Genomic DNA, 27,289 nt, shown 5'->3' with positions numbered 1-27,289 from the left:
AAAAGGTCAGTGGCGTCCTTGGAACAGGCCCCGTTTGAAAAGCATCTCCTCCCACAAATAGCGTGATACGGTTGCAAAACGAGGACCCTCCAACTGGCAAACGACCACTGAGCGATCATGCAGCCCGGACACGGGGAGGAATTGGGAATTTGATTGGTCGATAAGAGAGGTGGAACCCTAAATTCAGGGGACAGAACTGCCTAGGCAGATCATGGTGAGAAACAAAGGCCTATCGGATTCTTTCTCCCTCTTAACTGTTCCCTCTAAGTACCGTCTCCAGTCAAAGAACCATCAGCCAGTTGGAGGACCTTCCATTCAAATCCTTTAAATTTCATCACCTATTACACTCAGTAAGAACTATTTCCTCTGATGTTGTCTTTCGCATAGAACTAGTAAGTGAAACCAGGACTGTCTGCACTCAGGAAAATACTTTGTACTGAACAAGCTCAGGGAATTTCTCATGTGAATGCAAAAGGTAGGGCTAACATGAACGTGTCTTAATGGATAAATCTATATGAAATCTACGTCTTGTGGTGTTCAGTGTCTTTTCCTGGAAAGTTGCTACTTTACACAAGGCAAAGACAACCCCCTTCTAAGTACCAGCTCAGCCTAGATAAGATACAAGGCTAACGCCACATAAATCTTCCCAATGCACATAAATGCAATTCTGCTCAAGAAATACAGTTGTAGTTTTAATCCCTGCGGGGGGAACATTAACTCGTTTTCCTATATTATTTATTGTTTGTAGCTTATTGTTTTATACTATTGCTTTTCAATTTTTGGAGTCAGTTTGATTTAATGTAACATTTTCCCACATTCAGAACATTGCTATGGTTTCTCTCCAATGTGAGTCCTTTGATGAGAAGCAATGTTTCCACTCTGACTGAAAGTTTTTTGACGGAAAGTAAGATTTGAACTATAATTGAAGCTTTTCCCACAGTCAAGGCATTTGTATGGTTTCTACCCTGTGTGAATTCTTTCATGAACAGCAAGCAATCCACTGTCCCTGAAGCTCTTTCCATCCTCCAGGCATTTATAAGGTTTCAACCCTGGGTGAATTCTTTGATGGAAATTAAGATGTGCACTCTGACTGAAGCTTTTCCCACACTTCAGGCATTTGTATGGTTTCTCCCCTGTGTGAATTCTTTGATGGCGAAGAAGGCTTTCACTTACACTGAAGCTTTTTCCACACTCCAAGCATTTGTATGGTTTCTCACCTGTGTGAATTATTTGATGAACAACAAGATCTCCACTCCGACTGAAGCTTTTTTCACACTGCTCACATTTATATGGCTTCTCACCTGTGTGAATCCTTTGATGAACAGCAAAATCTCCACTCCGACTGAAGCTTTTTTCACACTTCTTGCATTTATATGGCTTCTCACCTGTGTGAATCCTTTGATGAACAGCCAGATCTCCACTCCGACTGAAGCTTTTCCCACATTCCTTGCATTTATATGGCTTCTCACCTGTGTGAATTCTTTGATGGAAAGTAAGGTTTCCACTCCTATTGAAGCTTTTCCCACACTCCAGGCATGTGTATGGTGTGTCTCCTGTGTGGATTATTTGATGGAGATTAAGGCTTCCTCTCACAGTGAAGCTTTTTCCACACTCCTTGCATTTATATGGCTTCTCACCAGTGTGAATTCTTTGATGGAAAGTAAGGTTTCCACTCCGATTGAAGCTTTTCCCACACTCCAAGCATGTGTATGGTTTGTCTCCTGTGTGGATTCTTTGATGGAGATTGAGGCTTCCTCTCACAGTGAAGCTTTTCCCACACTCCTTGCATTTATATGGCTTCTCACCTGTGTGAATTCTTTGATGGAAAGTAAGGTTTCCACTCCGATTGAAGCTTTTCCCACACTCCAAGCATGTGTATGATTTGTCTCCTGTGTGGATTCTTTGATGGAGATTAAGGCTTCCTTTCCCAGTGAAGCTTTTCCCACACTCCTCACATTTATATGGCTTCTCACTTGTGTGAATTCTTTGATGGAAAGTAAGGTGTGCACTTTGATTGAAGCTTTTTCCACACTCCAGGCATTTATAGGACTTCTCCCCTGTGTGAATTCTTTGATGGACAATAAGGTTTCCACTTTCCTTGAAGCTTTTTCCACATTCTAGGCATTTGTATGGTTTCTCTCCTGTGTCAATTCTTTGATGAACAGCAAAGTATCCTTGCACACTGAAGCTTTTTCCACTCTCCAAGCATTTGTTTGGTTCCTCCCCTGTATGAATTCTTTGATGGATAGTAAGTTTTCCACTTTCCCTGAAGCTTTTCCCACACTCCAGGCATTTATATGGTTTCTCCCCTGTGTGAATTCTTTGGTGGGAACAAAGGCTTCCACTCTGACTGAAACTTTTTCCACACTCCAGACATTTATATGGCTTCTCCCCTGTGTGAATTCTTTGATGGACACTAAGGTTTCCACTTTCCTTGAAGCTTTTCCCACATTCTAGGCATTTATATGGTTTTTCCCCTGTGTGAATTCTACTATGTATATTAAGGTAACCTCTCTGACTGAAGCTTTTCCCACACTCCATGCATTTATATGGTTTGTCGCCTGTGTGAATGCTTGGAGGGAAATTAAGGCTTCCACTCTGACTGAAGTTTTTCCTATATGCCAGGCATTTGTATTGCTTCAGCTTGTCCGCCTGGTCAAAGGCTTTTCCATACTCCTGCCCTTTAAATACTTTTGTCCTGGTATTCATATTCCAATGAGTATCAACGTCTGATTTTTCAGCAAAATTTCCCTCATTTGCAGTGCTCTCAGTCCAATTGCCTTCATTGTATATTTGTTGAAGTACTGGAACTTCATGTGAGATTTCACTTTGTAAAAGACTGGAACTATTCCTCGGTGGGTACTTCCCCTCTTCCTTCCTTGGCGCATTACAGTATTCAGTGTTCTCTTTCCATGACAGACAGGCATCTTCTTTTTCCATTATTGCAGGTTCTTTTGTTTTCTTTGCTGACTCCCAGTCACCTCCTGCAGAAAGAGAGAGAAACCTGGCATGATCACAAAATAGAAAAATTCAACCAAAGACTTAGGGAAAGCACTAAACTGCTGAGGAGGATGCAAGAATTCAAAAGCTCGGTGTCCATAAACACTACGATAACCCTTGCTTTAGAGTTCATGACATTCTAGCTGGTGCTATTCAATGTCTCATGGGTGGATAATAATGGGAGTACAGCACTTCACTGGGACTTTTATTGCCTCACAGGTCCTTCTTTGACTCAAATTCCAGGTCGGAGCAGGCTGTACAAAATGCCTCCAGAATTCAATCTATTTGTTTCCAGGCAGTGGCACAGGGCACAGATTGCCTGTTTATTTGCTCTTCCCAGGTCAGTGAGGGATGGTGGAACTGTGTGGTGCTGCTAAAGAGGCAGTGGGGATCTCCTGCCTGCGGTGTTGGACCCACCAAGCGTGCCAGAGAGGCCCCGCGTTCTGGATATTTGGCACCTTGACAGTCTCTCCGCCCCTTCTGACTTTGGGGGCAGTTGTCAGTGTTTCAGCACAGTGGGAAATAATTTTATATTCTGGATCTGAAATACAGTGGCAGGAATCTCACCTTCCTAGCCATGATTATGGAGAGGTGTTTTAATACACAGTTGAAAGATTGTGAAACGTTGAAGAGGACAGGCGGGGGGGGGGGGGATTTTTTGGGATACTGCTTGACCATGCTTATAAGTTGTGTGCCGCTTTAGTATTGGACAGTTTGTCGAGTGCTGGCTACAGCTGGGCTTTCTGGGACCACTGAAGGGTGACCTGTGGCGGAATTTTCCCCTGCCAGAGATGGAGTGACGCATCCTCCCATTCCCAGAACAGGGCCTCAGCATTTGGGAACACAACCTGCATTCTGCCTCTTCAGGAACAATAAGGGAGTTTGGTCTCTCCCCACTCCAAGGCTTCAGCTCCAGCAAGCCGCTCCCTCTTTGCCATTAACTATGGGAAGAAAGGAGTGGAGGGGGTGGAATTTAGGGTCATGTTTATATTCAAAAAGAGAATCCAGCTTTGAAAGTGGAAGTTCACTCTCCATTCACCTCAGGTTGCTCCACTTGTAGTAGAACCAGTAGCAGCTGTCAATCTTCCATCACCACTGAAGGGAGAAGCACAACTGGCTCCCCAAAGAGACCCCTGTTCCCCCAGGGATGCATCCAGCTCAGTTCCGGGCCAAGGTGGCCACCCTCCCAACTGGCCTGACAATTTCTCTCTCCCCCATTTTCTGCAGCCCTCCCCTTGCTCACACCCCTTCTGCACACCATTTTAGATACTAAATCAGCTCTGGAGGAGAAGACTCCTGGCTACCGTATAAAAGTCAATGGGAGAGCCAGGATTTCCTCTGCGAGATGCTGGATTTTATCATGGGATGTTCTACTTTGGGGTAACCCTTGTGTGCCAGGGATCGCTTATGCCAGCGTTCAGAACCACTTACATTGGGATCCCCCACCACTGTGCCCAAGGGAGGAAAGGTGCCCACCAGCTCCTTCCCTGGCACCTGCACGGAGTTCATCAATACTGGGTGGGTCCATTCCACAGCAGGGCTTCGTCATGACCATGCAGTTTTTTAGAAAGTTCTTTGTGCAGCAGGCACTCCACAAGGACTTGTGCTGAATGACTAGGTAAACTGCAGTTCCTGTCCGCCATCGCCTCCTGTACCCCCCCTCCACCGTGGGGTGGGGAGAAAATCAATTTCCTCCTCTGCATGAGCCAGCCAGGGAGCCGAGATCCTTGGAGCGCCAGCCTCTGCCAGGGGCAGGGGAAAACCCCTGCCCCTATGCAAGCCAGCTGGTTAGCTCCTGCCCCCTGGGCTGCCACTGCCAGGATGAGAGAAGACTTTCCATCTCCCTTGCAAGCCGGTAGGATTGTTCTCCCCCTGGGCACTGCTGCTGGGAATGGGAGAAAAGCCCCTCCCTCTGCTATGCAAGCTGCGTAAAATGTGTTTACTTGGAGTTTCTTTGGGCCACATCTCTGTGGTAAAGCACACGCTTCGCGCACACAAGGCCCCGGGTTCAATGACCAGCATCTCCAGAGAAAGGGATCTCACGGGAAACCATCTTGTCAGGGACCCGCTGCGGATTGGCCAACACTTGGGAAGAAAAGCCCCCCAGTCTGCAGATGAGATTCCTCTTCTGCTAGCTGGGACTGCACTGTGATGACATAGCGCTGAGTGTAACTGTGATGAATTGTGGGATCTCTCTGTGTTTCAAGAGGTGTTTCTGCTCAATAAGCAGGGATAGCACCCGCACCTTGCTGTGCACAAGAAACAAAGATCCTGCTCAGCGCCCAGGGATGCCTCTCGAGGCCTCTGATGGGCAAGACGTGGGCCACCAATTGCCACCCACCCAACGCTACAGGAAGGAAGACTCTACATAGATCCCCACCCACAATGGTTGCAATGCCACACTGGATTCCTGCAGAGGAAGTTTTCCAGCTGAGCCCAAACTGACGTGATGAAGGAAGGTCGTCTCCCAAAACACAACCTCACCCGTGCTGAAAGAAACAGTCCACTGAATACTCAACAAATTTTAAGTGAATTGGACCACAGGGCTCAGTTCTATCGGCCCCTGAACAAGCTGCCCCCAGCCGTTCTCCACTGTTTCATGGGGGGCGGGAATCCATGGCATTCTCCAAGACACAGGAAGCCGTAGCCAACACACAACAGCAACCAGCAAAACCCTCCAAGGCAGGCTCAGCCCACAAAACCCAACAGAACCAACGTCAAATAGGAGAATATCACACCAGAACTATCAAACCAGAGAAACTTAGCAGTAAAAAACCTGAAGCTTAGGTCACTGGTGTGTCACTCAAAAGATGCCGGGCAGAACCCAGGGCCAATGAAAAACCCATTCGACCCAATGCAAAGCCAGAGAATCCCAGCATCCAGACCAGGCCATGGCACACGGCAAGCAAGCAACACTGACACAGTCACACACACACACACACAGTCATCCTGCCTTCTCCCCTCCTGATTCCTGCAAAGTCTATGGTGTGTGTGTGGGGGGGGGGGGAGTTGCTGCAATCTTTCAAATGAAATTTCCAGATATTCCCAAACAGATGTGGATAATTCTGGAATGTATGTACTGGTATATTGGAATATACCTGAATAAGCCAGATACATTTGGAAATAACCAAAGAATACCAAATTGGTATCTTTCCAGTATATGTTCAGATGAGGAAGAAAAATTTGCACACCCCTAACAACAGGCATTTGGGGGAATTACAATACTCATGAGATGTAGTAAGGAACAGATCAGGCATCTGGAGAAGGGAGTTTTGATTCTTAAATGCCCATACCCTACAAATCTGGTTGATCTCACAGGTGACACTGGACTCAAACCCTGCTGAATTATTCAGGAGGCCTTTTTATGCAGGCAGGAGGGCTGGACTGTACCAAAATGGTTCATATTAAAGATCTGGTAAAGGATAGAGACTGTAGACTATACCACTGAATACTGACCGTTGCTGTATCCGATGGCCTTGTTTACTGGATGTCCCAGCCTTACTTGATATAGACAGCGCTATGTAATCTGTCTTGAGTTTCAGTGACAAAGGAAGAATATGAATAATGTAAATAATGTTTTTTTAAAAACTCCAGGCTTAGAAATTCCTGGTGACTGAAGGGGTGGAGCAGAAGTGGGGAGTGGAAGGTCTTCAGCATGGATTACTAGCCTAGGCAGCGGCTGAGCTCACAGCCCCTAAAGCGGGAAAGAGCAATACGCCACCCTTGCGCTTCGAGATCTACAGCCTTCATAACTCATCAACGTTCTTTTGAGAAGAAGCAACTGGGAGGATAAAGAACACTGCGGAAATCGACCTTCCCTTGGGAGGAAGCGCAGGCAACACACCGTCCCATGACAGATCTAAAAAGGTACCTGCCAATCCCTCCTCTTCATCAGAGAATGGAAGAAATAGCCCTTCCTCTTCCTCCAGCCAGGATATGAGGTCAGGTTTGGCAATCTGGGGTCCTGTTTGTCAGAAGAAACACAAAATTATGACTCTTCAGTGTGCACATAAATCCAGCAATTCCAAGCCAGCTTGGCTGTCCCTCCGGAAATACACAAGAGGCAAGTACAAAGTGGGGCGGAGTGCAGCACGGGGCGAAGACTCCTCCGTCCAGCACTGGCAGTTCTGTGGCCCCTCCCTGCCCACCTGAGACTGAAATGCCAGAGAGCCCCGCAGAGCTCCTTCCACAGCGCAGGAGGGCAAAGACCAGAGAGGAGGGGAGCCCCTGCTGGGACCATCCCACCCGCCAGGCCTGGCGTCCCTTGGCACCTCTTCTCAGGCACTCCAGGGACAGGACTGCCAGGCAGAGGCTCCCTCTCTGCAAGGGGGACCCAGAAGCCCTCCCACATCCGAGGAAGGAGCACGGAGGGGGGCAGAGATCAGCCACTGGGCCCGGGGAAGACTGCCTGGCCGTGCCCTTAAGACAGCCCAGGAGAAATGGACCCTTACCCAAGGAGGCCACATGGCCAAAGTTCTCCAGCATGACTTCCTTGTACAGGGCTCTCTGGGCCGGGTGCAGCAGGCTCCACTCCCCCCGGGTGAAACGCACAGCCACCTCTTCGAAGGACACCCAGCCCTGGAAGGAGAGGAAAGCATTTCCTTACATCACTGGAAAGGACAGTAGATTAATGCTGGGAAACTAGCCAAAAGAGGAGGGGGGAAGAGCCCTGAGGGGACATTTGGCTTCCCCCTCCCAGACCTCTTGAGGGCCATCTTGAGGGCAAACAGATGTCCCTAACACAGAGAAGCACAAAGTTTTGCGAGGGAAATTCATGGCCCAGTAACAGTCTCTGCCTGGGCTTCTCTGTTCAGGCCATCTTAGGCAGGGGGTGACCCTTCTCCCGCCCTCCCCCTGGCATGAGCAGCGCCAGAACCAGGGGCAAGGGGCCCGATCCTCTGAGACTGACAACTGACCAGGAGGCACTCCTGCTCTCCACTGAATGGCTCCCCTCTGGGACCCCCCCCTCCTTACCTTAGCTGGCTGCATGGCTGCCCCTTTCCCTTCGCCAAAGGGAGGAGATGGAGGAGAAAGTCTCAAGAGCGTCTTCTCCCTGCTGCCTTGCAGTGAGAAAGAGAAGGAGGGTGGGAAGCTGTTTTCTGTACCCACATATTTCTGTGCCAGCTCCTGTCATCTCTGGACTGGCTTCGGGGCACAATTCCAGATCTGATATATGAAGGCTGAGGAGGGTTTTGCCCAGCATCTCTCCCCCCAAACCAGGCCATGTTTCAGGAGGAGTCCCACCCTCCTTATTTATCTCCCCTCCCAGAAATGCTCCCTCCCAAGCCATTTTGGGGCAATGAGCTCCTGGCCCTGCCTGAGGCCCCCCCTCGAGGGAAGCCCAGCCCCCTCCTGCTTGCTCCACACAACTGGCAGAGCCCAGAAGGGACAGGAAGGAGTGCCCCACTCGAGGCAGCAGGTGGGAAAGTTCCAGCTACAAAAGAGTTCCCTGCACATAGAAAGCTAGCCCTGAACGGAGGCAGTTTCTGCCCTCTTTCAATGCTTGCTGAGCTGCTTTCCTGCAGCAGGGAGTTTTTAACACTGTAGGGGAAAAATCCTCATTGTGCTCCTCCACTGATGTCTGGAGTGAAGCCGCCCCTTGAGGCCACCTTCAGGGAAAGGGGCTTAAATAACAGGGCAAATCGGGTGAGCCCCCTCCCCGACTCCAGGTCTCTGCCCCCTCCTCCTCTTGCATGTGTGAACCCGGCCTGAGAGCTATACGAGTGCTGGGCAGGGAGGGTGTTCCTTGTTCTGGGTCCAGCACGGCTGACCCTGAAGGAATCCTGGGCCTGGGGTGAAGAATCCCTGGGGGACTGGAGTCCCCCCACCCCTTCCCACGCCTGCTGGAGAGTAAAGGAACAGCCCAGAAGTTACAGGAAACAGGCCAGGATTCCCCAACAGAAAGGGGAGAAGGGGAGGGGGCTCCTCTAACAGACACCCCACCAAGCCGCTAAGGGTCTTTGGGAGCCTGAGGTGGAAGGAGTGGGGGGGAGGGGAGGAAAGTCCTGCTGGGGCCACCCTGAAAAGCAGCCGAGGGGGAGGAGGGGGCTCCTCTCGCCCCCCCTTCTCACGCTCCTCCTGCTGTTCCCCAGCCTTGACCCCCTCCCTGGTCCAAATCCCAAAGAACAGCAAGCTGGTCCTTTTGCCTATTTGCGCCTCCATTTTGTCTCTCATTCTCTGGCTTTGAAGGAAGCTGGAGCAGGAGGGCAGGGAGGGAACTGGGGAGGGGGCTCCTTTTCACCCCCCCATTTCCCTCTCTTTTCTCCCCCTTGGGACTTGCATTGCAGCCCCTCTCACTGCATACTACCCCCCCCTTCTGCCCCCAAAAGCCCCTTTCAGCTCCCCCGACCCCTCCCAGCCACACTAGCAGCAGCCAGTGAAAGTCAGAGGAGCTTCTTGGGGGGGGGGCGGAGGAAAGGGCTCCCCTCAAGACTCCACCCTCATGGGCCTCTCTAGGATTTTGGGGTCCTTCCCCTTAACCCTTGGAGGGAATCTCTCCCGTCAAAAGTTGCTTCGGTGCCGGGCCCTTTTCTACTCTCCAGGTGTGTTGTCGTGTAGGCATGCCTGCCTGCCTGCTATTAATATGTTTTGCATCTTGTACCGAACTGCTAAAATGAAATGTACTGAGCTGGGGGGGGGGGGGGGCTGTCTACTGGTGAGGTGGTCATCTGCCAAAACGATGTACTTTCACTTCGGAGGCAAGTGTCCTTGGACACGGGCTGGGCATAGCAAGCTATGTATCTTTTCTCAGAGATGGTGTTGATTTCCTTGTGTGCCATGTCTAGCTGAAATATTCGGTCCCCACGCAGCCCCTTGCGGGTGTTTGCGCCAGAATGTCAACGGACCCAAGGGGCGGGAAGCCTTTCGATAACTAGCCTTGTTCCATTTTGAATAGTCGCTTCTGCCGATTGCTACCTGAGGGAAAACACCTCGAACTGCATGGCTCTCTAATAAAAGTTTCTTCAACCAATGCACCTGTGTGCTTGCTGCCAGGGTCTGGGGGATCTGCCTGCCAAGGACTGACACGTGTATATGTTTATAAGCAGCCATGCACAAATGATGTATTTTTATTTATTTATTTATTTATATTTAATTTATATTCCGCCCTCCCCACATCAGCAGGCTTAGGGCGGATCACAAGATTAAAAACGCATTTCACCACATATACAATTTAAAATCATAAGACATCCCAATACATGTAAACATATTCACACACACATATATGTAAACACAGCGGCACATAATCCAGACGCCCCCCCCCCCCTATTTAGCCACCTCCAGAGTATTTTGCCAGGGACGTATGGGAGAGGGAGGGGCCACTGGTAGGGAGGGCATCTACTGCGCTCCCCCGGCCAGGGGGCACCGGCGGGCATCAACCATGTGCCTGGCGGAACAGCTCCGTCTTACAGGCCCGGCGAAATGCTAATAAATCTCGCTGAGTTATTCAGTATTTAGCTGCTAAGAAAACCCAAAGGAAACGGCCAAGGGAGGGGAATGGCCGCCAGCGGGCAGAGGGGCTGGGAAAGGGGCGCTGCAGCCTGGGCGGGAGGGACGGAGGGAGGGAGGGAGGGGGCCACTCTGGGCAGGGCCGTCCCGGGGCAGCCCCCCCACCCCACCCCACCCCACGGCTTTCCCCCCAAAAGCAGGCCTGGGGAAGGTCAGAGAAAGGCCGGGAAGCCCCCGGAAGGGCAGGGAGGGAAACCCTTGGGCCGGGGGTGGGGGGGTGGGTGGGCAAAGAGCCCCCGTGGAAAAGGAAGAGCGTTGCTATTGGGGGGGATTTCCTCGGAGGCCCCTCCTGTTCTGGTTTAGGGTTTTGTCCAGCGCCAGTCCCTGCCCCCCTGCCCCCAATCCCCTCCCCCCTTCATTCCTACTCCTTCCCCTTCTCCCCCTCCCTCAAGCCCTCCGCTCTTCCCTCCCTACTCCACCCGTCCCCAAATTCTCTCCCCCTCACTCCGCCCTCAGCGCCTGTGGAACCTGCAGCCACTTGAGCCCCGTCCCGCCTCCAAAGGTGCCGCCTGCGGGTCCCCCCCTCGAGCCCCTGCAGGGCCCTCCCGGCTCTGGGGGGCAGGAGGGGGGGGCAGAGCGGGCCTTTGGGGAGGGAGGGGGGCTCCCCCAGCCCCTGCTGCCCCCCTTCCTCTCTGCTTTGGGCCTTGCATTGCACTGCTGCCCCCTCCCCATAGGCCCCCTTCTCCCCCTCCCAAGCCCCTCTCAGCTCACCCGATTCCTCCAAGCCCTTCAGAGCAAAGCCTCTTAGGTAAGGCGGGGGGGGGGGGCAGGAAACGGCTTTTCCCTGAGCGCCCCCCCCTTGCCTGTCCCTCTCTAGGACTGCGCGTTTCTCCCTTTAACCCTTGGAGAGCTGCTTAAGCCGTCGAAGACAGGAAATGTCCACAGGCCCAAGGAAGGGGTCCTTCGATTTAGCGCACAAACTGTTTGTTTGCAGAATTAGCCTTTTGTTTTAGTGTTGGTGGGTTTTTTTACAATTGAGGTATTTCTTTGAATGTTCCCCCTTTTCTAAAAAGATTTTGCATCTAATTCTCCACACACGAGTACAGGTTCCTGGAAGCAGATGGCTGCTGACCTGGGAAGAATACCAGTTTTGAAAGCCCCTCTAGGGGGTCGCTCAATTGTGACTTGATGGCACTTGACACACACACCTCTTCCTCACGGTCTTGGCGGTCCCTGCTTCAGAGGCTTTCTTGCATCAAGCATGCAGATGGCTCTTTGCCTTCCCCAATTTTCAGGGGCGTCCTCTTTTTCAGGTAACTTTTGGCATGGTAATGGAGCACAGTTGGTTTGCACGCAGTGCTTTTAAAGGTCGACTCACTGAATGGCGGATATTTTGAGCAGGTGCCCAGGTGCTTCAGCCTTCCTTCCTCTTCCCTTTCCCAATGGAGGCATTTGAAGGTCCAGAGCCTAAAGGCAGCAACGCAGGGCTGTGCTGTTAGTGCACATATAGAGAATCAGAGCTTGGTTATGCCGGTTGGGTGTCCCATTCTGCACTCCGCCCCTCCCCTCTTACTTGCCTCTTGTGTATTTCCGGAGGGACAGCCAAGCTGGCTTGGAATTGCTGGATTTATGTGCACACTGAAGAGTCACAATTCTGTGTTTTTTCTGATGAACAGGACCCCCGATTGCCAAACCTGACCTCATATCCTGGCTGGAGGAAGAGGAAGGGCTGTTTCTCCCGTTCTCTGATGAAGAGGAGGGATTGGCAGGTACTTGCTTAGGTCTGTCATGGGACGGTGTGTTGCCTGCGCTTCCTCCCAAGGGAAGCTCGATTTCCACAGCGTTCTTTATCCTCCCAGTTGCTTCTTCACAAAAGAACATTGATGAGTTCTGAATTCTGTAGATCTCGAAGCGCAAGGGTGGCGTATTGCTCTTTCCCGCTTTAGGGGCTGTGAGCTCAGCCGCTGCCTAGGCTAGTAATCCATGCTGAAGACCTTCCACTTCCCACTTCTGCTCCACCCCTTCAATCACCAGGAATTTCCAAGCCTGGAGTTTTTAAAAAAACATTATTTACATTATTCATATTCTTCCTTTGTCACTGAAACTCAAGACAGATTACATAGCACTGTCTATATCAAGTAAGGCTGGGACATCCAGTAAACAAGGCCATCGGATACAGCAACAGTCAGTACTCAGTGGTATAGTCTACAGTCTCTATCCTTTACCAAATCTAATCTGAACCATCTTGGTACAGTCCAGCCCTCCTGCCTGCATAAAAAGGCCTCCTGAATAATTCAGCAGGGTTTGAGTTCAGTAGCACCTTAGAGTGTGTGTGTTATATGCCATTGTGGAATATTGATTTAATGAAAGAGATTTTATATACCATTTCTGTGCCTTTCAGTATTATACTTTCAGTATTATGCACTTTTACTATGATCAGGAGCTATTGTAGTATTTGTAACGCAACTTGCAAGAAAATGAAATTTGAAACAAAAGACCAAAGAAGAATGTATGTTAAACATGTTAATCACTGTGAGAACTCAGAATTAATGGTACAATGCTTGCTATGTGGTAGAGATGCACCTGTCACACACACATCTGCTGAATGATTTTAATACAGGAAGCTTTTTGTAAGAACTGTCTATGCAAAATGTTGCAATGAAAGCGAGCTAGGATTAGAAACATCTCTCTCAAGGCTGAGAGAAACTGCAAGACTGGGGCCAGGGGCTGTAACCACAAGCGCATTCCAATAGCGCTTTTCCACCCACGGAGCTCCTGGAAAAGACCCCAAGGTTGCAAGAAGTGACTTTAGGGCGCCGCCGTTAAAAGTTACATTGGCAAAAAGGAGTGGGCAGGAGCAAGCCCAGAAGAGGAGACGTGTGAGAAAGGAAGGAGGATGTTCCTCCCAGAGTTAACACCAAGGACAGATAAGAAACTGCAATCTTGCCATTTCTGCTGCTGACCTAAGTTCCTTCTTCCAGTCAGAATGCCCCTGGGCATTTGTGTCATGATAGGTGGTTCCCCCCCCCCCCGCTTCTGTGCCAATGCGGGACCCCCGTATTCTGCGAGCCAATAAGATAACAAATATTATAATTAACCAAAAGGTATTAATTGCTTTGCGCTGCTATTGTAGCTCTGATGAGCGCTGAACACGAGGAGACCTTTCCTCTTCATGTAAAAAGTCGTTTATCCATTGTTTAATAAACAATCATTTATTGCTTCAATCTACAGGACTCCGTGGGGTGTGTCTCTTATTGTGATTGGCGAGAGGGACACCCAAGGCACCAGTTTGTGCTTAACAAGTGAGGGCTCGTCCTCATCTGCCCCCCCCCCACCAGGGCGTCGTCGCTTGACGGACATCAGCGTCTTCCCAGAAAAGTGCACTCTGGCTCAGCTTTGGCCAGCTGGTAGGAGTTGGAGGCTGGTGGTGAGACAGTGTCGCGAGGAAACGCAGCAAAGTCCGGCTGGAGTCCTGAAGACGGAAGCAGAGGAGAGAGTGTGAACCCACGGGATGGAAAGGTAAAAAGGGGACCTCCCTCGGGCAGGGACATAGAAGTCCTCGCTAAGTCCCGGTAAGCGGGCAGAGGCATTGTTCAACATGAGGGGAGGAGGTGGGATTCCACTTAAAAGAACAACGGAAGAGAAACGAGAACTGAAAACCTAGGTGTGTGGAAATATTGGCACCAATGAATGAATGGTTTGACGGCCGAGGGTTGCTGGGGGGCTCAGAGGAGCTGAGCGGGAGATAAAAGCGCAACAGGTGTTTGGCACAGCAAGCCAAGTGGGTGTATGTGCGGGGCTCAGTTTGTGCTTAACGCCATCAAGTTGCCTCTAACCTGTGGCGACCCAATGAACGAGAGACCTCCAAAACGTCCTCTCATTAACGGACTGGAGGACGTGGCTTCTTTTAGTGAGTCCAGCCCTCTCCTTTTAGGTCTTCCTCTTTTCCTACTGCCTTCCACTTTTCCTAGCACTATTGACTGTTCCAGAGAATCTTGTCTTCTCATAATATGACCAAAGTATGATAGCCTCAGTTTGTGGGTGTCTTAGCAACTTTCAAAATGGTGACTTGTGCAAAGAGTGGGTGTTGGAGTTTTGGGGTGGAGTGGACTTCACAGTTTATGCAGCTTGCCCCAGAAAGTACAGGAGAGAGTGAGAAAGGGGCCGGCTGGTGAAGTGATGGGCAAGGAGGGATGTTGTTTGGGCCAAGTGCCCGGCTACAGGGGCACCTCTGAAAGGGGCAGGGTAAACTGGGTGGCGTTCCCAGCCTGTCCTCACACACCTGGTGCACCCAAGGGTTTTTGTGGGCGGGATGCGAGTGTGTGAGTGAGGCTGTGGGCCTGCTCCGTGGGGGACTGCTGCCTCGGTGGGGCTGCCACTCGCTGCAGCCTGCCAGGGCCGGACTTCCCCTGGCCTTTGCCCCCCTCAGTACAGGCATCGAGTGAGTGAAGGGGGCAGTTACAGGAGCTTCTCTGTTTGGGAGGGGGGAATAGTGGCCGCTTTTTCTGTTACCAGGGGGAGGGAGGGCTTCTGTCAGGCATCCTTTGCACAGCCTGCCCCCCCTCCAACCAGGAAGGAGAGCGATGGGTGGGGTGTGGCAGAAGGTGCCCACCTGTTCGATGGCATTTTCCTCGGTGGGTGCGCATCGTCTCCGTGCTCGCTGTCTCTGTGCTGTCTGTCTGGTGTAGGACAGTGTTCCAAGGAGGCACATTGCTGGGGTCACCTTACCTTTGACGGATGACCCTTGGAATTTGGGGCATGTAGTAGCGAACCTAGCAGAATTCGGTCTGATGATTTGGGGAGGGGGGAACCGGAGCATGTATGGGGACATTGGAAATTAGATGTGTGATTCCCCCCAGGCAGGATCTCAGGCAGGATTTGATCCTGGAGAATCTTCCCTCCAAAGGATCTGTTTTCTCCAGGGGAATGGATCACTGCAGTCTGGAGATCAGTGGGGATTCTGGGAGATCTCCACGTCCCACCTGGAGGTTGGCCACCCTACTAGTACACCTCAGAGGCTCCTGCATGGACTTAGAGGCAGCTTGCTCTCCTTCCACAGGAGTTTGCGGAGGGACAAACTGGGACAGGTTAACTCATCTTCCCTGGGGAATTTAGGCAAGGATGCAGATCATCTCCCCATCTATTCAGCTTACATGCAGAACATATTTTAAGGGTAGGTGGTTTAGATATAGAAGGAGGGGGAGCAAAATGCAGATGACACCCCGTTCCTGGCCGAAAATACCAAAGACCTGAAACGACTGCTGATGAAGGTTAAGGGAGAAAGCGCCAAAGCAGGATTATAGCTGAACATCAAGAAGACAAAAGTAATGACTACTGAGGAGTTACACAATTTTAAAGTTGACTATGAGGAAATTGAAATGGTTCAAGATTTTCTATTCCTTGACTCAATCATCAACAAAAAGGGAGACTGCAATGAAGAAATCAGAAGAAGGTTGAGGCTTGGAAGAGCAGCTGTGAGGGAACCAGAGAAGATCCTTAAAGATAAAGATGTCTCTCGGGGGACCAAGATCAAGGTACTCCAAACTACGGTATTCCCAGTTAAGATGTATGGATGTGAAGTTGGTTAATGAAGAAAGCTGACAGGAAGAAAACTGATTCCTTTGAAATGTGATGCCAGAGGAGAGTTTTATGGAGACCATGGACCTCCCAAAGGACAAATAAATGGGTTCCAGTTCAAAACAAGCCTGGATACTTCCTAGAACCTAAAAGGAGGCCATCATACTTTAGTCACATCATGAAAAAAAAAGACTCACTGGAAAAGACAATGGCCGATTCCAGACGGTCCTCCCCATCCCGAAACGTCGCGTGTTGTTGTGCGGAAAACGCGAAATATCGGCCAATAATTCTTGAAAAAGAGGAAGACCCAACGTGAGATGGATTCAATAAAGGATGCCTTGGCCTCCAGTTTGTGAGACCCGAGCAAGGTTGTCAATGATCAGATGTTTTGGAGGTCATTAATTCTTAGGTTCACCATGAGTCGGAAGAGACTGGATGGCACATAACACTCATACAGGAGAAAACCCTTCAAAGAATGAAGGGAGTCCCTGCAGTAAGAGCCGGATAATCCCTGCCAGGGATACTGGAACAGATCACATTCCTGTTCCAATTAAAACAATGCCCTCCTTGACCAGCTTTCAAGGCGTGAACCTACACCGCCGAGTTATTGCAAGGATAAGAGAGAGGAGAATAGTTTAATCCGGTGGAGAGCCCCCTTGTGAAGGGAGATGGAGCACAAATGAAGTAAACCATTCTGTATCAACAGAAGGCTCCGGCGCTCCATCCCTCCGTCTGTCTCTTCGTCAGGCTGTGGCAGGCACAACTCTCCAGAGAAGAAAGCCGGGGGTCTCAAAATCTGCCCCTGGCTTAGGGATGATCACGGGAGATGGCGGGCCAAACACAGAGGGAATCGGGACTTCCTCCCCAGTTCTTTGCACTGCAATATAAGGCTGTCAGAGGAAGACACCGTTCATCAGAAAAGAAAGCTGGGCGCCACAACATTGGTCTCTAACTTCAGGCCGAGGGGGTTGGTGAGTCCCAAAGCAACAGGAATCCGAAAATCCTGGCCCAGATTGTCACCAGATCCACCTCCCCCAATTTGGACTGGACAGTACCATTGACTGTGGCAGGTAGAAGCAAGGGAGGGGCCAGCAGCACAGACAGGGAAGGGGGGGAAATATCCCCTATGTGAAAAAACGCAAGGGGTGTGACCACTTCCCTGACCTGTCAGAGCCCGTGTGGGGTAGTGGTTAGAGCGTCAGACTAGGAAGAAGGAGATACAGGATTGAATCTCAACTGTGGCATGGAAGGTTGCTGGAAGGTGGACAATATCCCCTTCTTTACAAAACAAAGGCCATGTCAAAAGCTCCCTGAGCTGTGAGAACCACCCTGACCGGATCAAGGCAGAGAGGGGGCTGCTGGACGGCTGGTGGGGGACCGGTCCAGAGCGGCCCTTGCCACCCTCAGGGGCAACTCCATTACTTCACACCACTTTGCCTTCTGGCGCCTTCAAGCAGAACGGGTCCCTGCCCTGAGCCGCCTACAAAGAGGGAGAGGTCCCCACAGAAGTGGTGGAATGACTGCTTTGGGCTGGCTGAAAGTGTGCCCTTATGGTCAACAGCATTCCTGACAAGTGGGCAGCGTAGGAGGGGCTGTTCTGAGGGGGGGCAACAGCATAAAAAGTCCTGTCCTGTGGCTATGGGGCCTCGTGGCCGGGGAGGGAAGGAGGAACGGAACGGAGACTTTCCTTGTTGGGAAGCCAGAAGATTCTCTGAAAAAGGACCAGGGAAACATGGTTGTTGTGGGTTTTCCGGGCTGTGTCGCTGTGGTCTTGGCATTGTAGTTCCTGGCGTTTCGCCAGCAGCTGTGGCTGGCATCTTCAGAGGTGTTGCTGTGACACTGAGAGATCTCTGTCTTTTGGTGCTACACCTCTGAAGCTGTGACACTGAGAGATCTCTGTCTTTTGGTGCTACACCTCTGAAGATGCCAGCCACAGCTGCTGGCGAAACGTCAGGAACTACAATGCCAAGACCACGGCAGTACAGCCTGGAAAACCCACAACAACCATCGTTCTCCGGCCGTGAAAGCCTTCGACAATACATCGACCAGGGAAACAGCTTGGCCCGACTCCTCCTGAGAACATCTAGACTGACCCCTAAGAAGGGCTCCTCCTAGCTCAGCAGGGTTTAGACAGAGACCAAATGACTGCAGCCGAGATGGGTGGAGTTGTGAGGGAGGCCTTTCCGTGCTCAAAGGCCTCCCGCCGATCCTCAGCCCGGGCTGGAGCTTCAGGCTGCCTCTTTTTACAAATATGAGTGAGTGCCAGGCTGTCTCCAGCCTTACTCTGCAAAGTTCTGTGTAACTCTGGGTTCTGGTTGTTCCTGTGTGACCCAGAGGTTAGAAGCTGCTCCGGCATGTTCTCTCTTCTGGCCTGCGGTTTCTCTTCTGCCTGGGAGAGCTGGGCCTCATGGAAAGCCCCACGCGCCGCCTTGGCTTTGTCCTGCTCATCTAGTAGACTTAGCTAGCTGTTTCTGGAAGGGGGCGGGTGGGTGGGGATTCTGGGGGCGGGGCTTAGAATCCTACATACATTCGGTGCTTGTGGAGAAACGCCATTCCTGGCAAGAATCGAAATGGGGAAAGATACTAGTAGCGGATCCATAAAATTGCTTTAACTCCTGCAGTCCCTGGGCTCACGCAGTGAAGTCATTGAGAGCCACGTGGCAGTAGCTTTAGAGTGAGAAGTGCTGCAATTGAACCGTAGCCCTTTACAACCTGTCAGGTGTGCCTGCCTGCAGTACATGCCGTGAGTATGTTATGCGCTACCTATTAATCCTCTGACATGCATCTGACGAAGAGAACTGTGATTCTTGAAAGCTTATGCTACAATAAAGTTGGTTAGTCTTAAAGGTGTTACTGGACTCTTTGATTTTATTAATCCTCTGACGCTATAGAGTGCTGAGTACCATTTGGCGTCTGTTATTTGGGAGTTCAGTGTGTTATCTCCTCTTTGAAGTTCAACACTTTCACTTTTGTAGCCAACGGCTACTAACCAGGGGCAGGCCCTTACCCTATATCTAACCATACTTTCCCTTAATGCATCACTTCTGCCAGTCTCTACTGTCTGAGCACCTTGAACCGGATGGGTCTCTAATAATAAAAGTTACGTCAACCAAATCACCTGTGTGTTTGCTGTGGAGAACTTGGGGAGTCTACCTGCCAAGGACGGACAGGTGTTGGCGCCAAGAGCTCCCCCCGCCCTGCTAAGGGCCCGCTCCACGCTTCCCCTGCCACTGCCGTGCAGCACCCTGCACTGCAGCTCTGCCCAGCAGGAACCTCTAAAGCAGAGTTCTGTGCCCTGCCCCTGACCTCCGGATTTGTAAGGCATCCCGACTGGGATTTATGCAGGCTGGGGGGGTGGGGCTGTGATTGGCTGCTGAGGAGAGCAGCTGGATTTGGGCTTTGCACCTATGGGCTCCGCTGTCTTTTTTAGTGCAGTGGACGGCAGGAAGTTCTCAGGCTGCAGCCGGGCAGGGGGTCCGCTAACTCCCGCCACAGCTCCCGGCCTGTCCGCTTCCACGCTGGCACGGGGGCTATGTTGCCAACCTGCCACCAGGCAGCCTCAGCATAGCTGGGCCAGCAGGTGGACGGGCGTCGTGATGCCCGGGTGCTGCGCTGGCATCTCTGCTACTAATGCTGACATTTCTGGGCGATGCCGAGGCCAGGAACTGCTCGTTCCATTCTGACATGTAAGCCAAGCCTCTCCTCCCTTCTGATCAGGTTCCACATAGTCCCATTGACAAGTTGGAAACAATGCGGTTTGGATCCTATTGCTGTTAGCCAGAATTGTAACGGGCGGACAGATCACACTCAAAGAGTGCTTGCAAATGGCTCCTTGTCCTCTTGGAGAAGAGTGACATGTGGCGTGCCTCAGGGACCGGTCTTGGCACCTGTTCTGTCCAACATTTTTATAAATGATTTGGATGAAGGAATAGAGGGGATGCTCTCATTAAATTTGCAGATGATACAAATTTGGGAGGCGTAGCTAATACAGTCGAAAATGGAATCAGGATGATCTTGACAGGCTGAAAAACTGGACTAAAACTAACAAAAGTAATTTCAACAGAGATAAATACTCTGCATTTAGGTAGAAGTTTTATTTCTACCTAAATTTGCAATTTTAGGCTTGATCAACAGAAGTAGAGCATCCAGGTCACACCACGTGAAGGTATCGCTCTACTCTGCACTGGTTAGGCCTCACCTAGAGTTCTGCGTTCCGTTTGGGGCAGCACAATTTCAGAAGGACGTTGACATGCTGGACCGTGTCCGGAGGGGGGCAATGGGGATGGTGAGGGGTCTGGAGACCAAATCCTAAGAGGAACAGTTGAAGGAGCTGCGCATGTTTAGCCTGGAGAGGACAGAGAGGTCTCCTGTAGCCAGTTTTCCAAGAGATAAATTAACAAGTAACAAAAGTAAACAGCTAAACAAAATTAAACCCTCTTTTCCAGTAGGGACACATAGAACACTATATTAAAACAAAATATAAATTGAAATACTGAGGCATCTCTTTATTAGCAGGAAATAACAGATGGTGCTCTCCTTTGGTATTGTCTCATGAATTTTTTCTTTTTGTTGCCTGCCTGTTTTTATATTTTTATTACATTTCAATGAACAACTCCCATCACCAGAATATATGCCTTTTTGACCCTTACTACTTTTACCACTTGGTTTCCCTTCCCCTGCTGAGTGCCAACATGCCGTGGCTGGTGGGATCTAAGATTTGTTTCAGTTCTGAAAGCTTTTATGTCATTATACTGAATTATGAAACACATTATTACAGTGTTTTATTTCATTGCTTGCTAATTTTGACAGCCAAGTTACCTGATGTGACTTCCTTCCATTAGTCAAGCTTTGTTATGGTTTTCTTTCTATGTGGGCTCTTTGATGGGAAGTAAGCATATCACTCCGACTGAAACTTTTCCCACAATCCAGGCATTTATAGGGTTTCTCCCCTGTGTGAATCCTTTGGTGGGAAGTAAGGTTATAACTCCAACTGAAACTTTTCCCACACTCCAGGCATTTATATGGCTTCTCCTCTAAGTGAATTCTTTGATGAGAAGTAAGAGTATCACTACGACTGAAGTTCTTTCCACACTCTAGGCACTTATATGGTTTCTCCCCAGTGTGAATTCTTTGGTGAATAGTAAGTTTTCCACTCTGAATGAAACCTTTTCCACACTCGAGGCATTTATATGGTTTCTCTCCTGTGTGAATCCTTTGATGAACAGTAAGATCTCTACTCCAACTGAAGCTTTTCCCACACTTCAAGCATTTATATGGTTTCTCCCCTGAGTGAATTCTATGATGGGAATTAAGGCTGTCACTCCGAGAGAAATCTTTTCCACACTCCAGGCATTTATATGGTTTCTCCCCAGTATGAACTCTTTGATGGGAAGAAAGATTTCCACTCTTACTGAAGCTTTTCCCACACTTCAGGCATTCATATGGTTTCTCTCCTGTGTGAATCTTTTGATGGACAGCAAGTTCTCCACTCTGATTGAAGTTTTTCCCACACTCCAGGCATTTATATCGTTTCTCCCCAGTGTGAATTCTTTCATGAGAAGAAAGATCTCCACTCCGTCTGAAGCTTTTCCCACACGTCAAGCATTTATATGGTTTCTCCCCTGAGTGAATTCTATGATGGAAATTAAGGCTGTGACTCCGAGAGAAACTTTTCCCACACTCTAGGCACTTATATGGTTTCTCCCCAGTGTGAACTCTTCGATGGGAAGAAAGATTTCTACTCTGATGGAAGCTTTTCCCACACTCTAGGCATTTATATGGTTTCTCTCCTGTGTGAAGTCTTTGGTGAATAGTAAGTTTTCCACTCTGACTGAAACCTTTTCCACACTCAAAGCATTTATATGGTTTCTCTCCTGTGTGAATCCTTTGATGAACAGCAAGATCTCTACTCCGACTGAAGCTTTTCCCACACTCCAGGCACTGAAATATTTTGTTATATGTGCTCCGTTGAATATTAATATCTGATTTTTGGGGGAAATTTTCCCTGCTTGTAGTGAGCTTATTCCTGTTCTTGCCTGGGTATAGGTTTTCCTGTATAGAGTCACTCCACTCTAATAGACAGGAAGAATTCCCCCCTTCATTCGGATCTTTTCCCTCTTCCTTCTTCAGTCCATCAAAATATTCAGCCTTTTCCTTCCCATCTGAATACATTTCCTCTTTCACCATCACTGGATGTTCTTTTGTGTCATTTGCTGACTCCCACACGCCTCCTGCTGAAAGAAAGAGAAACCGGGTGTGATTGTGGGGGTATGAATGCTGAGGCATTAAACTCCAACCACCTGCAGCCATTTCTCCCCCTAACCTTTTCATTTCCTTCTAAATTTCAAGAGGGGCAGAGTAGCCTTTTGCATGGTAATGAACGTAGCCCAAGAGACAACAGAGCGCGCGTGGGCAATGGAGGTCTTCATCTTAAATTGAACCAGTAGTTTTATCTTTTTCTGCGGGGGGGGGGGCATTTACAGGAGGGGACTGAAGGGGGGGGGAGAAGGGCACCCTTTAAGAGAGGGACAGCCATTCATACAGATGGCAGGAGGTCTGAAGAGAGGTGGCCAGCCAGATGGAGGAAAAGGTAATCCAGCGTTAACAAGAAAACTCTTGTTTTCTTTTGCCTATGTTTCAGATTAGGATAAGCCAGTCTGCTGTTCAAAATTATAAGGTGATAAATTAGCCATGAATAGGGGGGTCTTCTGAAGAAGGACAGTTAGTTATCATTAGGAAATTCCTCTGAAAACCTCTAAATAGGAGAAGTTGAATTATCGGGAGCTTCTTCTTGTGAGGAGCTTCTTGCTTCTTTATCTTGGGGTAAGATACATTCGTGGACTCATCATGTTTTAATAAAGGCTTAGAATGGAAGCAAAGATTCTATCTGCGGTGTGCCTTTTGCCAGGAGTTAAATAATTTGATATAAGAGAGCTGACTAGAAACTATGGGTTTCTTATGCGCATGGCTGTACCTGAATAAGGCCTGACTGGACTCATCCAGGACACCTGCAAGTTGTTAGACTTTATATTGGCACACCGTCTGTGCCAGGACCTTTGGGATCACCTGCAGCACTGCACTTAGCTGGGTGGGCGGATGTCTTCAACTCAAGAGCTCTGTGGGGTTGTTTTGGGTCATGCCTCTGCAATAAAGCACAGGCTTGGCTTTGCTGGCAGAAAGTCCAGGATCAATGCCTGACATCTCCAGGGAAAACCTCTCAAATTGGACAATACTTGGCTGGGCTTGGCATCAGTGATCTGTCTTGGGAGGAGGAAGTGGCCTATTTTCAGAGGTTCCAGATCTCCAGGCACCATTTCAGCAGTCAGAACTCAGCCCAGCTCTTCTGAGAGCCCACCAAAACCCACTAGCCCTTGGAAGGAAGCGCAGGCAACACGCAGTCCCAAGACAGGTCGAAGCACTTACCTGTTAATCCCTCCTCTTCATCTGAGCCTGAGAGAATCAGCTCTTCCTCCTCTTCCAGCCAGGATATGAGTTCAGGTTTGGCAACTTGAGGTCCTTTTTACCAGGGGGAAGAAAACACAAAATCATAACTTTTCTGGGTGCAAATAAATCCAGCAATTCCAAGATGGCTTGACTCCGTCTCTCCAGAAATACAGAACAGACAAGCAATAGGGGTGGGGCAGAGTACAGTACGGGGTGAAAAACTGTCCATCTTTTGTTACCCTCGGATCAGGGTGGGAGGCAGAAGTATGTGGCCATTCGCACAAGCACCCCCCTACTCTGGGTCTCTTGGGACCTGAGCCTGTGTATACACACATTGCATATAGGATGGGTATTTTCCCATGAAATAACGAGGCCATCGTTTTAAAAAGGTTGACTATTATTAGCTGCAAAGAGATAGACCGGAGGCAAGCCAGAGAGGAAAATTCAGAAGGCAGCCAGCAATCAAAACCTCTGGCAAGCCAAAATATTTGACATATCTACTAGGTTAGTCCTAACTTTACAATTACTCCAACCTCTGATCAGTAAGGTGTCATGGCCATTCTCTGAGAGAGCTGTGCTGAATGAGAGAGAGAAAGAGAATGCAAGGAGACGTCTTGGGGACTCGAGAGGGAGAACGATGCCGGAGAGGTGGGTAGAAAGGGGGTTGGCAGGGCCCAGAGAACCAGGGGATGTGGAGAGGGACGTTGGGAGCCTCCATGGATATTGGGAGCAGCGATGGAGTAATGGGGAGAAAGTGTGGGCCCCATGGGCCATAGTGAGAAAAAGAGGGAGACAAAGAAAAGGGGAGGAATTAGATCACACCCCCCACGGATCCTGAAAAGCGCGTGCTGCCTCCTAAGTGGGGGAGGTGGGATAGATGGAAAAACCTCACCTGCCTCGTATGGCTGAATCCCAGGTCTTATGTGGGAGCGAGGGGAGTCCTGAAGTCAAATTAATTTGTCTTATTTGCTAGTTTCAGGATTCATTTCTGCTTGTGAGAGGGCTTCTATTTTCTGGGGCAGCAGGAGGCCAGGGATGGCTATAGGGGTGCTTGGAGTGAAAGTGGCACTGCAAGTTCTCTGAGTAGGAAATGCCAGCTGAGAAAGAACCGGTGGCAAAGAAGCCGGCAGAGCACCATCCTCTGCCACATCTCAGCTGAGGCAAGGAAGGCCTGGACTGGAGGGAAGCCCCCGCACAGACCCTCCCCCAAGCCCCGTTTCACTTGGCACTGCTCTCGCGGTCCAGGCCCGGGGCTGCCAGGCAGGGGCTCCCCCTCCGCAAGGAGAACTCACAACCCCCTCCCACATCAGAGGAGGGACCAGGGAGGGCGGCAGAGATCAGCCACTGGGCCCAGGGGAGGCAGCCTGGCCACGGCCTTCCTCATTCAGGTCTTCCTCAGAGTCACTCCTCCCACCAGAAGGAGGCAGCCCAGGAGAAAGGGACCCTTACCCAGAGAGGCCACGATCCCAAAGTTCTCCAGCATGACTTCCTTGTACAGGGCTCTCTGGGCCGGGCGCAGCAGGCTCCACTCCGCCTTGGAGAAACGCACAGCCACCTCTTCGAAGGACACCGGACTCTGGAAGGAGAAGGGGGAAGCAGTTCTTTACACCACTGGAAAGCTGGTCCATGGGACCAGGGAAGGGGCAGAAAGAGAGGCAGGGGGATTAATACAGGAAGGCCAGCACCGAGAGGAGGGGAGCCCCTTGGGGGCATTTCGCTCCCCACTCCCGGCTCTCCTTGGGGGCACTGGGGGCCCAGAGGGGTGGCCCTCCTTGGCAGGGGGCTGGCAGGCTTGTGGGAAGAGGCCGGAGACGTCCATGGGGCAAAGGACCAAACCCTTTTCCATCGTCCTGCACACGCCATCCTAGGCAGGGGGTGGCCATTTTCCTGCCTCCTCAGCGGGCAGCCTCAGCCTCTCGTATCGCCACAGCCAAGGCCAAGGAGCCCGAGCCTCTGAGCCCCCAAGGCCCCCTCCCCGTACCTGAGCTGGCCGCATGGCTGGTCTTTTCCCTTCACCAAGTGGAGGAGACAGCGGAGAAGCCATCAAGGGAGCCTTTTCACTGCTGCCTGGGAGGGAGAGAAAGAAAGAGGGTGGGAAACCCTTATTAGTACCCTCACATCTCCTGCACCAGTCCCTTCAGGGAACCTCTCTCTGCACTGCCTTTAGGGCACAACATGAGAAACTGGGTTCCCTCTCGGCTGGCTCAGAAGGGCTTGGCCCCAGAGCCCTCCCCCCCCCGTTCCTCCTTCACCCGTCCCCCTCCCATACTTGAAATGCTTCCTCCCAAACTGCAGGTCCCTTCCAGGGAGAGGAGCCCCTGGCCCTGCCTGGAGACAAAACCTCCCCCTCGCCCTGTCTGAGGGAAGCCAAGACCGTCTGGGACTCTGCTGGTCAGGGGGTGGAAGAGCCTCTGAGGTGAAGGGATGGACTGATGGACTCCCTGCAAAGAGAAAACTAGCCCTGCAGGGAAAAGGTTTCTTTCCTCTCTGCCTCTCCTGTCTGGGAGGCTTTCCCTCCTGGAAATACAAGAAATCCTGCAATTGTGGTTAATAATCCTTTGGGAAAACACCCCTCCAGGCACGCCCAGCAGAGCAGAAAAACAGCCCCAAGGCTACAGGGGAGGGACCCAAAGGAGGGAGGGTGAAAGCTAGTGGGGGAAGAGGCTTGTGTGGTCCCCCCCTTGATGCTGCCGTGCCAGGCCTTCCAGGGCCACGGGGGCCTCTTCAGGGGAGGCTTCCCCGCACGCCCCCAACCCCAGACTTCCAGCAGTGCTACTGAGGCTTTTTCACTGGGATTGCAAAATCAGTAATTGAATATTGAGGGATCAGCATAACCAGATACAATGTGTGGATAGAACAATACAATAATATTTAACTGCTAGTTAAAAAAAGAAAGAAAGACCCACATACCCGGTTCAGAGGCCAGGAGAAGGAGAATGGGGCAGGAGGAGGGAAGCCGAAGTGGCACCCAGGTGGGTTTGGTTACGCAACAGAGGAGGTTTGGGGAGATCGAGCCTGGGAGGGGGAAACCCACTTCCCGGAGGCATGAAATGTGGGGCTCAGGGGTCGGAAAAGGCCTTCCATCTCTTTGTCCGGGTAGCCCTTCCAGGGCCACGGTCCCCCATCAACACCCCTCTTCCCAGCTCCATCGACTTCGTCAGCCCCTTCCTCATACGTACCCCATGCTTCCAACCCAAACCTCCCCCCAGGCCCCCACGCCTGCTCCATCCTTTCTCCCCCCCCCAACCTCCCCCTCCCGCCTGGCAGGGACCCCCTGGCACGTCTGCACGAGGGCCGCGTGGCTCTCAGTCAAAGAGGAGGGGGACTGGGGCGGCGGCTCTCCCCTTCTCCTCTCCACAAAGCCCCTTCGGGGCCCCCAGACCCGCCCCCAGGTGCATCTGGAAGGGCCCGGGAGACCCCCGTTTCGCCCCAGCCCAGGCCCTCTGTGCAGGGGTCCCCGCGAGAGAAGCCGAGCTGCTCCGATGCCTGCCGGGGCTTGAGCAGGAGGAGGAAGACCCGGCCGGCCCCCCGCCGCTCAGCGCCCCCTCGGGCCGCAGGCGCCCTTCGCAAGGGGGCTGCGCGATGCAGGGGCCCCGCTCCAGAGCCGGCAGAGGGCGACCCAGGGGGGGGTCTGGATCCAGCCGGGACAGCCCCCCTCCCGCGTTGCGCCTCCGGACTGTCCCCGCCTCGCTGGGGCCACGGGGCGGAGGGCAGGACAGGGGGGGGCAGGCCCCTCCGCCGCGCCCCCATCTCCGCTCTGCGGCCCTGCGAGGTCCGCTGCTGGCCGGAGGCGCCACCCCCTCCCCTGAAGGGGCGCGGCGGG

At 51.2% G+C, this 27,289-nt stretch overlaps 1 protein-coding gene across 1 annotated transcript; it reads right to left on the bottom strand.

Annotated features, from left to right (window-relative positions):
• Nucleotides 1-453: 453 nt before the first annotated feature.
• LOC129328056 (zinc finger protein 493-like) lies at nt 454-25,312 on the bottom strand. Its single transcript, XM_054976792.1, is given in 8 exon segments — nt 454-2,565; nt 20,893-21,506; nt 21,675-21,888; nt 21,956-21,963; nt 22,059-22,256; nt 23,446-23,538; nt 24,916-25,023; nt 25,192-25,312. Coding segments are annotated over 8 exon segments (3,093 nt in total). The 3' UTR covers nt 454-828.
• Between the last annotated feature and the right edge of the window lie 1,977 nt (nt 25,313-27,289).

Source organism: Eublepharis macularius, chromosome 4 (assembly GCF_028583425.1).
Source record: "Eublepharis macularius isolate TG4126 chromosome 4, MPM_Emac_v1.0, whole genome shotgun sequence".
Taxonomy (NCBI): domain Eukaryota; kingdom Metazoa; phylum Chordata; class Lepidosauria; order Squamata; family Eublepharidae; genus Eublepharis; species Eublepharis macularius.
Note: the sequence above shows the minus strand (reverse complement) of the source record. Positions and strands in the feature narration are given on the sequence as shown.